This window comes from Cetorhinus maximus, chromosome 9 (assembly GCF_964194155.1).
Source record: "Cetorhinus maximus chromosome 9, sCetMax3.hap1.1, whole genome shotgun sequence".
Classification (NCBI taxonomy): domain Eukaryota; kingdom Metazoa; phylum Chordata; class Chondrichthyes; order Lamniformes; family Cetorhinidae; genus Cetorhinus; species Cetorhinus maximus.
Window position 1 is genome coordinate 25,622,954 of NC_135887.1, and position 12,123 is coordinate 25,635,076.

At 46.2% G+C, this 12,123-nt stretch overlaps 1 protein-coding gene across 9 annotated transcripts in view; it reads right to left on the reverse strand.

Annotated features, from left to right (window-relative positions):
- serpinf2b (serpin peptidase inhibitor, clade F (alpha-2 antiplasmin, pigment epithelium derived factor), member 2b) overlaps positions 1–10,137 on the reverse strand; it is a 99,240-nt gene extending 89,103 nt beyond the window's left edge. For 7 of the 9 annotated variants that reach the window (XM_078548335.1, XM_078548329.1, XM_078548334.1 and 4 more), the window contains exons 1-2: positions 9,979–10,137; positions 5,569–5,650 (exon numbers count right to left, since the gene is read on the reverse strand). In XM_078548335.1, coding sequence (XP_078404461.1) covers positions 5,569–5,631 — 63 coding nt within the window. In that variant the 5' untranslated portion in view covers positions 5,632–5,650; positions 9,979–10,137. The remainder of the gene's footprint in view (positions 1–5,568; positions 5,651–9,978) is intronic. The other 2 variants (XM_078548336.1, XM_078548333.1) reach the window with 1 other exon arrangement.
- Between the last annotated feature and the right edge of the window lie 1,986 nt (positions 10,138–12,123).

Sequence of the window (12,123 nt, forward strand, 5' to 3'; positions counted from 1 at the left end):
GGGAGAGTGAGGGTAAATGGAAGATAGTGGGAGACAGTGAGGGATAGTGAAAGAGAGTGCAGGATAGTGAAAGAGAGGGCGGGATAGTGAGGGATAGTGAGGATTGCTGAGGAATGGTGAAGGGTGGTCTCAGTCTATCTGGAGGACTCAAATACAAGGGGGTAAACTCATGCCTCAGCTGCACAAAGCCCTGGTTAAACCACCCCTGGGGTTACTGGGAACAGTTGTGGGAACCAAACCTTAGGAAGGACATATGAGCCTTGGAGGGAGTGAAGTCTAGATTTCCCAGAGTCAAATTATGCAGAGAGATTACACAAACTGGGCTGCTATTCCTGGGAAGTCTAGATGGTTAAGGGGTGTTTGATGAAAATGTTTAGATGTTAAGGGGAACAGAGAGAGGGTGATAGAGAGAAGCTATTTACACTGGTTGGAGAGTCTGGGACTCACAGGCAGAGTCTACAAATGAGAGCCCGAGCTTTCAGGAGTGAAATTAGGAAACAATTTTTCACACTAAGGGCAGTAGAAGTTTGCAACTCTCTTCCACAAATGGCAATTGATGTTAGATCAATGATTAATTTTAAACCTGAGATTGATCGATTTTTGTTCTCCAAAGGCATTAAGGATTGGGGTCAAAGGCAGTTGATGGAGTTCGGTCACAGGTCAGATTAGTAGGATTTATTAAGTATAAATTAATTAAGAAAATAATAAATTAATTAACACATCATAAAGATGGCAGGGCAGGTGATGTCTTGTAATTGCAGAATGTGGGAGTTCATGGACACCAGTGTCACCTCGGGCAAAGACATCTGCATTAAGTGTCAGCGGCTTGAGGAGTGTCTTAAGCTGGAGGCTGAACTGCAGACACTGTGATGCATCAGCGAGGACAAAAGTTACCTCGACACTTTGTTACAGGATGCAGTCGCACCCCTTAGGTTATAGGGTCTTCTGATTTGGTCAGTCGTCAGTGACAGGAGGGTGTGGCTGTGAGTGAGGCAGGTAAGGGGATCAAGAAGGTATAAGTGAAGAGCCTCAGCCCTTGCAACTGTCCAGTAGGTTCAAGGTTCTTGCAGCTTGTGGGGACAAAAGCAGGGGCTGCAGGTTGGATAAGCGAGTTGACCAAGGCACTGTGGTACAGGAAGCCATTCAAGTTGGGGGACTTATTCAGAATGTAATGGTAGTTGGGGACAGTATTGTCAGGAAGATTGACACAGATCTCTTCAGTCAAGAGCGTAAGTCCAGAAGGCTGTGTTGCATGCGCGGTGCAGATCCAGGACATATGCTCTGGGCTGGAGAGGAACTTGCAGTGGGAGAGGGAGGATCCAATATGTTAACAACATAGAGAGGACTAGGAAAGAGATTCTGCTTCATTAGTTTGAACAAGGGGCTAAATTAAAAAGCAGAACCTCAGAGGTAACAATCTCTGGATTATTACCTGAGCCATGAATAAATTGACATAGGGTAAATAAAATTAGAGAGATGAATGTGCAGCTGAAAGACTGGTATGGGAGAAATGGGTTTCGATTCATGGGGCACTGGCACCAGTTCAGGGGAAAGTGGGAGCTGTATTGTTGGGATGGTTTTCAGTTGAACCATGGCTGGACCAATGTTCTGGTGAATCATATAACTAGGGCAGTAGAGACGGCTTTAAACGAAATAGTGGGGGGGTCGGAGCGGGGGAAGGGATCATGCGAGAGGAGATGTAGTAAATCAAAGAGTAACAATGAGATTTTAGAGCAGGATAGTGATTGGGTGAAAGTAACCAGAGTGTGGCAGGAAGGGACAGAGAGTACAAATTTAACAGTGCATCAGCAGATATGGCCAGATTGCAAAAATGGTAAAAAAGCAGTGTTAAATGCTCTGTATCTGAATGCACATGGCATTCGTAACAAAATGGATGAATTATTAGCACTGATAGAAATAAATATGTATGACCTGATAACCATTACAGAGACATGGTTGCAAGGTGACCAAGGCTGGGACCTGAATGTTGAAGGGTAACTGACATTTCAGGATGACAGGAGAAGGTGGTGGGTCGCTCTTTTAACCAAGGTGTCATTAGTCTGGTCGTGAGATAGGGCAAGATGTCGAATCAGTTTGGGTAGAGATAAGAAATAGGAAAGGTAAGAGGTCACTTGTGGGAGTAGTTTATTGTCTCCCTAACAGTAGTTACACTGTAGGACAGAGCATAGAGGAAAAAAATAAATGAGGTGGGTAAGGAAGGGATCGTGATAATCATGGGTGGCTTTGATCTACATTAGATTAGATGAATCAGATTGGCAAAGGTAGCCTGGATAATGAGTTCATAGAGTGAATTCAGGAGAGTTTCTTAAAGCAGCACGTATAGAGCCAACCAGGGAGCAGGTTATTCTAGACTTGGGAATGTGCAATGAGACAGGATTAATCAATAACCTCACGGTAAAGGAGACTTTAGGTGACAACGATCACCACATGGTAGAATTTCACATTCAGTTTGAAGGGGGAAGTGCGGGTCTAAGACTAATGTTTCAAACCTGAATAAGGGTAATTATAAGTGTATGTAGGCAGAGCTAGCTAAAGTGAACTGGGAAGCTATGTTAAAAGGTAGAGCAGGACAGATGCAGGGTTAGACTTTTAAGGAAATACTTAATAACACTCAGCAAAGATGTATCCCAGTAAATAAAAACTATTTGAGAAGGAAGCATCATCCGTGACTGAATAAAGAAGGGAAAGATAGTGTCAAATTGAAAGAAACACTGTACAAATCTGCAGAGGTTATTGGTCAGGAGATTGGTCAGATTTTTAGAACCATCAAAAAATGGCTAAAAAATGATTAAGGAGGGAGAAAGTTGAGTATGAGAGAAATCCAGCCAGTAATATAAAAAGAGATAGAAAGAGTTTCTACATGTATTTAAGTAGGAAAAGAATAACTGAAGCTAGTGTTGGTCCTCTAGAGAGTGAGTTTGAGGGATTGGTGAGCCAACAGGAAGCAGAGAGTAGGGATAAAGGATGGCACCGATATACAGTCGGGAGGGAGTTGCCCTGGGAGTCCATACATCGGCTCTGGACCCCATGAAGTCTCAAGGCATCAGGCCAAACATAGGCAAGGAAACCTCCTGCTGATTACCAGGTACCGCCCTCCCTCAGCTGATGAATCAATGCTCCTCCATGTTGAACATCACTTGGAGGAAGCACTGAGGATGGCAAGGACGCAGAATGTACTTTTGGAGTGACCACCACTCAGTCATTGTGGAGACAAAGCCCCGCTTTCACATTGAGGATACCCTCCATCATGCTGTGTGGCACTACCACCATGCTAAATAGGATAGATTTCAGACAGGTCTAGCAACTCGAGACTGGGCATCCATGAGGCACTGTGAGCCATCAGCAGCAGCAGAATTGTACTCAAACACAATCTGTAACCTCATGGCCCGTCATATCCCCCACTCTACCATTACCATCAACCCTGGTTCAATCAGGAGGGCATGCCAGGAGCAGCACCAGGCATACCTAAAAATGAGGTGTCAACCTGGTGAAGCTATAACACAGGACAGACAGCTGCCAAACAGCTTAAGCAGTAAGTGATAGACAGAGCTAAGTGATCCCACAACCAACGGATCAGATCTAAGCTCTGAAGTCCTACCACATCCAGTCGTGAATGGTGGTGGACAATTCAACAACTCACTGGAGGAGGAGGCTTCACTAATAATAATCAATGATGGGGGAGCCCAGCACATCAGAGCAAAGGATAAGGCATTTGCTACAATCTTCAGCCAGAAGTGTGTGTGGACAATCCATCTCGGCCTTCTCTGGAGGTCCCCTGTATCACAAATGCCAGTTTTCAGACAAATCGATTCACACCACGTGATATCAAGAAATGGCTGAAGGCACTGGATACTGCAAAGGCTATGGGCCCTGACAATATTCCAGCAATAGTACTGAAGACTTGTGCTCCAGACCTTGTCGAGCCCCTGACCTTGTCGAGCCCCTAGCCAAGCTGTTCCAGTACAGCTACAACAATGTGGAAAATTGCCCAGGTATGCCCTGTACAAAAAAAACAGGACAAATCCAACCTGGCCAATTACCGCCCCATCAGTCTACCCTCGATCGTCAGTGAAGTAATGGAAGGGGTCACCAACAGTGCCATCAAGCGGCACTTGATTAACAATAACCTGTTCACTGACACTCAATTTGGGTTCCGCCAGGGCCACTCGGCTCCTGATCTCATTACAGCCTTGGTTTAAACATGAACAAAAGGGCTGAACTCCTGAGGTGAGGTGAGAGTGACTGCCCTTGACATCAAGGCCACATTTGACCGAGTGTAGTATCAAGGAGCCCTAGCAAAACTGGAGTTAATAGGAATCAGGTGGAAAACTCTCCGCTGGCTGGATTCATACCTAGCACAAAGGAAGATGTTTGTGGTTGTTGGAGGTCAGTCATCTCAGCTCCAGGACATCACCACAGGAGTTCCTCAGGGTAGTGTCCTAGGCCCATCCATCTTCAGCTGCTTCATCAATGACCTTCCTTCCATCATAGGGTCAGAAGTGGGGATGTTTCCTGATTGCACAATGTTCAGCACCATTCGCGACTCCACAGATACTGAAGCAGTCCATGTCCAAATACAGCAAGGCCTGGACAAAATCCAGGCTTAGGCTGACAAGTGGCAAGTAACATTCGCACCACACAAATGCCAGGCAATGACCATTTCCAACAAGAGGGAATCTAACTATTGCCCCTTAACATTCAATGGCATTACCATCACTGAATCCCCCACTATCAACATCCTGGGGGTTACCATTGGCCAGAAACTGAACTAGACTAGCCATATAAATACTGTGGCTACAAGAGCAGGTCAGAGGCTAGGAATCCTGCGGTGAGTAACTCACCTCCTGACTCCCCAAAGCCTGTCCACCATCTACAAGGCACAAGTCAGGAGTGTGATGGAATACTCCCCACTTGCCTGGATGAGTGCAGCTCCCACAACACTCAAGAAGCTCGACACCATCCAGGGCAAAGCAGCCCGCTTGATTGGCGCCCCTTTTACCACCTTAAACATTCACTCCCTCCACCACCAATGCACAGTGGCAGCAGCGTGTACCATCTACAAGATGCACTGCGGGAATTCACCAAGGCTCCTTTGGCAGCACCTTCCAAACCCATGGCCAGTACCATCTGGAAGGACAAGGGCAGCAGATAGATGGGAACACCACCACCTGGAAGTTCCCCTCCAAGTCACTGACTTGGAAATATATCGCGTTTCCTTCACTGTCACTGGGTCAAAATCCTGGGACTCCCTCCCTAACAGCACTGTGGATGTACCTACACCACATGGACTGCAGCGGTGCAAGAAGGCAGCTCACCACCGCCTTCTCAAGGGCAATTAAGGACGGGCAATAAATGCTGGCCTAACCAGTGATGCTCACATCCTAGGAATGAATAAATAAATAAATTATGATCTGCATAAATTCTGGATTGAAATCACAACTGGGAATCGGGAGCTATTAGTGCAACAGGGAAATGGAGAAGAGATGAGAAGAAAAAGCAGGAGAGGGTGAAGAGGTCAGGAGGGAAAGTTTACAACCTATGGCTTACATCAGTTGTTCTAGTGGGTTTGGTGAGGCACAGCAGGAAGGTGATGACAATCCATGTGTTCATTCTGGTAACTGATCGAATTCTGCAAAAAGAAACATTCATTAAACCACGAGTGGAAAGCACCCAGCAATCTTGGGAATTGACATGAGTTGACAGAAGTAACAAACAATTAGCTAAATCTATGAAGGGAGATTGCAACTATTCCAATGTTCTCTTGGCCAGTTTCCTATCTTCCGCTCTCTATAATTTCAGCTTATCCAAAACTCTGCTGTCTGCATCCTAACCCCGCCTGAGTCCCATTCACCCTCCACCCGCTGTGCTTGCTGACTTACATTGCCTCCTGGTCTGGCAGCACCTTTGTTTTAAAATTCTGCTTCTCATGTTCAAATCCCTCCATGGCCTCATCCACCCCTTAGCTCTGTAATCTCCTCCATTCCACAGCTCTCTGAGAGCTCTGCACTCCTCTAATTCTTCCCTCTTGAGCATTCCTGATCCATGTTCCAACATTGTTAGCTGTGCCTTCAGATGCCTAGGTCTAAGCTCTGGAATACCCTCCCTAAACCCCTCTTACTGAACCTGAGATGAGGGGATTGTCCTATGAGAGAGGCTGAGTAAATTGGGTTTTCATTCTCTGGGGTTTAGAAGAATGAGAGGCGATCTCATTGAAACATACAAAATTCTGAAAGGGTTTGATAGGGTGGATGCTGTGGGATTGTTTCCACTGGTCGGGGAATCTAAAACGCGGGGGCACAGTCTCAGGATAAGGGGCTGATCCTTGAGGACTGAGATGAGGAGATTTTTCTTCACTCAAAGGGTTGTGAATCTTTGGAATTCTTTACCCCAGAGAGTTATGGATTCTCCATCGTTGAATACATTTAAGGCTGGGAGGCAGAGATTTTTGGTCTCTCAGGGAATTAAGGGATATGGGGAGTGGGCGGCAAAATGGAGTTGAAACCCAAGAACAGCCATGATCATATTGAGTAGCAGAGCAGACTTGCCGGGCCGTGTGGTCAAATCCTGCTCCTATTTCTTATGTTCTTGTGACTCTCTATCTCCCTTTCCTCCTTTAAGAATTCTTAAAACCAACCTGTTTGATCAAACTTTGGTCACTTGTCCTAATATTTCTTTAATCTTATTGTATCTGATAATGCTGCCGTGAAGCCCTTAGGATGTTTTACTCCATTAGTGATACTGTACAAATACAAGTTGTTCAGATAGGACATGACCATCTCTTGACTGGGGGAAATTAAAATCTATCCTGGGAAAGAATATTTCAGTGAGTGAATGATCAGTCTCTGGGTTAGGGAGGTGCTGGTAATTGGTAATTATCCACAGTCTGGAAAGGACCATGGGTATCTCCCTCCATTAAAGAGAGACAATTGGTTATCTATATTGCTGAAAAAAGACATATCAAAGCTTTTCATCAGGACCACCCGAGCTGAACTCCCGAGGTGAGGTGAGAGTGACTGCCCTTGACATCAAGGCAGCATTTGACTGAATGTGGCATCAAGGAGCCCTTAGCAAAACTAGAGTCAATGGGAATCAGGGGGAAAACTCTCCACTGGTTGGAGTCATACCTAGCACAAAGGAAGATGGTTGTGGTTGTTAGAGGTCAGTCATCTCAGCTCCAGGACATCACTGCAGGAGTTCCTCAGGGTAGTGTCCTCGGCAAGAATACCAATATAAGGGGAAAACAACAATTTATCCATGCCAACGCCTCTACCAATCAGAGTCCACTTCCCAACCAATCAGCACTCTCTTCTCATGCAGTATAGATTGTTGTTTTCTCCTTATATTGATTGGTATTCTTGCAAAGTGTCCTGATGAGTGCAAGACGAAAAGCTTCGACTTGTCTCTGGTTATACATAGCCTGAGGGGTACCAATCCGCAAGCACGGGGCAAAACAAGGAGACAAGACCCCAGCAACCAGCACTAGATGATGGCAACAGTTAATATTGATTCATTCTTATGTAAATGAAATAGAATTCTTCCAGAAGCTAGCATTTTATGATACAGCACGTTAGTAACATGTGGCATGACATGATTCGGGCTGAAGAGTTTTGGACATTGTTAAGTTTATAGAGGGCAGAGGATGAGACACTGGCCACAAGAGCAATGGAGTTTGGAGTTAACAGTGGCGTAGATGAGGGTTTCAGTGGGAGATGGATGGAGTGGGGGTGATGTGACAGAGGAAAGAGTGCAAAAGTGGAGGAGATATGCAAACGGAACTCATTGTGGGGGTCTAACAGATCTCCAGGTTCACACAGGTGGGTGAGAAAGAGAAACGATTCACTGGCTGCTGCTCCTGATGATGAATAGAAATGGTGTGGATACGGTCACTGGTAGTTGAGGGCACTTGCCCTCAGGATCAGAGAGAGAAAACGGAAGACAATCTTTCCAATAGCCTTCCTCTGGTGCTATTGGCGCATTTGAATCAGAAGGTCATGGGTTCACAGGTTTGATAATATAATCAAGGCTGACACACAAGGGGCAGTACTGAGGGAGTGCTGCACTGTCGGAGGGTCAGTACTGAGGGAGTGCTGCACTGTCGGAGGGTCAGTACTGAGGGAGTGCTGCACTGTCAGAGGGTCAGTACTGAGGGAGTGCTGCACTGTCAGAGGGTCAGTACTGAGGGAGAGCTGCACTGTCGGAGGGTCAGTACTGAGGGAGTGCTGCACTGTCAGAGGGTCAGTACTGAGGGAGAGCTGCACTGTCGGAGGGTCAGTACTGAGGGAGTGCTGCACTGTCGGAGGGTCAGTACTGAGGGAGAGCTGCACTGTCGGAGGGTCAGTACTGAGGGAGTGCTGTACTGTCGGAGGGTCAGTACTGAGGGAGTGCTGCACTGTCGGAGGGTCAGTACTGAGGGAGAGCTGCACTGTCAGAGGGTCAGTACTGAGGGAGTGCTGTACTGTCGGAGGGTCAGTACTGAGGGAGTGCCGCACTGTCGGAGGGTCAGTATTAAGGGAGTGCCACACTGTCGGAGGGTCAATACTGAGTGAGTGCCGCACTGTCGGAAGTGCTATCTTTTGGATGAAATGTTAAACTGAGGTTCCATTTGCCCTCTTGGGTGGATGTAAAAGATTCCATGGCACCATTTCGAGAAAGCACAAGGAACTTCTCTCCACTATCCTGGCCATTATTTATTTCTCAGCCAATATCACTAAAAGGGATAAACTGGTCATTGTGACAATCTTGCTGTGTACAAGTTAGCTGCTGTGTTTCCCACATTACAAACAGTGATTACACTCCAAAGTACCTTATTGGCTGTAAAGCACTTTGCAATGTCCTGAAATTGTGAAAAGAGCATTAGAATTACAAGTCTTCCTTTGTGACTATTATCAATTGCGTTCTGTCTCTGGTGAGTAAATGACAGTAACATGTGGGCAGAGCTGAAAGTATTAGAACTCATCATTGTCTAACCATCTCTCCCACACTCCCTCCGACCAGGGTTATCCTGAAGATTGCAGTCTTTGGTTTAGTGGAAAGTCATTTAAATTTGCTTTTTGCTTCTCTTTTTCAAAAATATTATCTGATTTTTTTCCCCTCTATTCAGGTCAACCTTCCACTCTCCTTTCTCTCTCACTGCCACATCTTTCTCTCTCTCTCCCTCCGTCCCACCCTCTCCCACTCTCTTTTTATCTCCCAAACTCTCCTCCCTCCCATCCACTCTCTCCCCCACCCCTCCCCCTCACTAGGTGACACATCATCATTCTCAGTGCGGTGAGAGTCAGCGAGGGGCTCAATTGATCCTCGTTCCATCCACTGGTGTTTCTACACGATGTTATGCTTTGCTGCAGCAATGCATCTGGAAAACAAGGTCTCGCCCTACGCGTGTGCACGTAAGGGGGTTGCCAAAGACACCCCTGCCCCGAGGTCAGCAGTGTGACCGAGGTAATGGAGAGCAAAGTGAGGGGGAAAAGACACAATGTCAGGGCACTGCCATCTCACCACACACAGGCTCAGAGTGGGAGTACTAGTCCAACACAAAGCGAGCATTAATGCTCAAATTATACATTTAAAACACAAAAGCCTGTCAAAAAAGACTTGGACAGCGAAGTCCCAGCACATCACCAAATGTTGCTGCATTTTCACTTTGGCACCTCGTCCTTTATTGATTTATATCGAGGGCCAAACACTGGTGAGCTGGCCTCAGGACCCTGTCTCCAGCCCAATGGGCAGGGCAGGACCCCCACTGTTTGCACCCCCCCACCCTGAACTCCACTGTCTCAAAGGGCCCCGCACTCCGACATAAGGCAATCAGAAACCTGACAACACATCAATTCCAAGTATTTCAACACTTTACATAGGAAAAGTTAATCGTGTTCCCAATTTCCCGACAGCACTTGGGAATTAACAGGATCCTGAGAGATTACCAGGAGTCACACACGAGAGTAAAGTAATGTATCTTACCTCCTATTCACTGTCTTTCCTTCTGCTCAAGCGTTAACCCAATGTGAAGAAGGGAGAGAAAATGGGCTAAAATCCCATGACATCAGCAATTTGCTGACTGCTAGAATGAGATAAGAATCTGCAGCCTCCCAGGGACATTCACTTATCAACTTCACTTCAACAAACATTGAGCCACAGATTTTGTTAAACATTTGCCTGAAGCTGTGCTGCTGTTTATTAGGGAAACCTAGTAGGAACATTAGGATAAGGAGGAGGCCATTCAGTCCCTTGAGCCTGTCCCACCGTTCAGAATTGCTAATCTGCACCTCAACTCCTCCTTGTTTCCATATCCTTTAATCCCCTTGTCCAACAAAATTCTGTCAAACATCTCAGTTCTGAAATGACTCCCAGGATTCAGAGCTTTTTGAGGATAAGAGAGTTCCAGATTTCCACTCCCCTTTGTGTGAAGAAGTGCTTCCTGACATCACCCTGGGCAGCCTGGCTCCAATTTTACAGCTCTGCCCCCTTGTTCTGGACACCTCACCCCAGCCACCCCACCCCCACCCAGCTGAAAACAGAGTTTCTCTCCATTGACCCTATCAATTCCTTTAATCTTTTGAAAACACTTCAATTAGACCTTGTACATTTTTAAATGAAATGTTTCTCTCAGTTGGAAGAAGAGAGATGACTGCCAGAAATCCAGGGCAGAGATAATTCAGGCACATGTTCAGGGCCCCTCCTGATCTTGTAGCCAAGTCTGTTATGGTGTGAAGAGGGTTTGGGGCCCCAGGATAGAAGGGAGTTTCCCATCACCTCACTCAACTCTCAAAACCACCAACCCCCACCACCACCCCCCCCCCCCACCAACAATCACTTGCATTGACATAGTGCCTTTTACATAATAAAATGCCCCAAAGTGCTTCACAGGAGAAATTTGATAATGAGCCACATAAGGAGCTACTGGGATAGGTGACTAATAACAAGTGAAAGAGGTTATAGGGAGTGTTTTAATTGAGGAGAGAGGTGAAGAGGTTTTGGGGGTGGGGGGAGAATTCCTGAGCTTAGGGCCTTGGCAGCTGAAGGCATACCCGACAATGGTGGAGCAAAGGAAATCAGGCCAGAGATCAGATTTTTGCTGCAACATGGGTCAAAAGTTCATCTTGTGATCAGATGTAAAGTCAGGGTTGTGAACAATCTGGTTCAATCTGAGACAGTTGCTAGGGAGACAGGGCTGGTTTGAGGCACTAGGGAACAGAGTCTGTGATCGGGGCAGAAAACAATAGCTTCGAAATACCTATCTGGGAGAAATTCTGATCATCTGTACTCGATGTCAGACAAGCAATCTGACATCAAATCAACGGAGAAAATTTACAGCACCTAAGAAGGCCATTCAGCCTATCATCTGTCAGAAAAGAGTGATCGAACCAGCTTCCACTTCCCAGCTCTTGGTTTGTAACCTTGGAGGTTACAGCATACCAACGTGTTTTTTTAAACATATTGAAGGTTTCTGCTTCTACCGCTCTTGCAGGCAGTGAGTTCCAGATCCTCACCGCCCTCTGCATGAAAAATATTGTTCCTCAATTCCCTGCTAATCCTTCAACCAATTATATTAAATCTATGACCCCTGCTTATTGACCTCTCTGCTAATGTAAGCAGGTGCTTCCTATCCACTCTATAACAGGCCCCTCGTAATTTTATAAACCTCAATTAAATCTTCCCTCTGTCTCGTCTGTTCCAAAGAAAACATCCCCAGTCTTCTCTCAGCTAAAATTCTCCATTCCTGGCAACATCCTTGGTAAATCTCCTGTGTACTCTCTCTCGTGTGATCACACCCTTCATGTAATGCAGTGACCAGAGCTGTATGCAGTACTCTAGCTGCAGACTAACTAGTGTCTTATACAGTTCTAGCACCACCTCCCTGCTCTAAGCGTTGGCTAATAGAGGAAAGTTTCCTGTCTGCGCTCTAAACCAGATCACCTACCTATCCTGCTGGAATATAACATCCAGGAGCATATATTTTGAGTCTTTACATCACACAATGGCATCAAGTGACTACCTCCAGGAGTGACCACTGGCGCTTGGGGCTATTTGGAGGACCAGGGCAGATCTTATACAATAAGACCAATCATTCCATGGGGTCAGCCAAGTAAGGAATTCACGCCACAG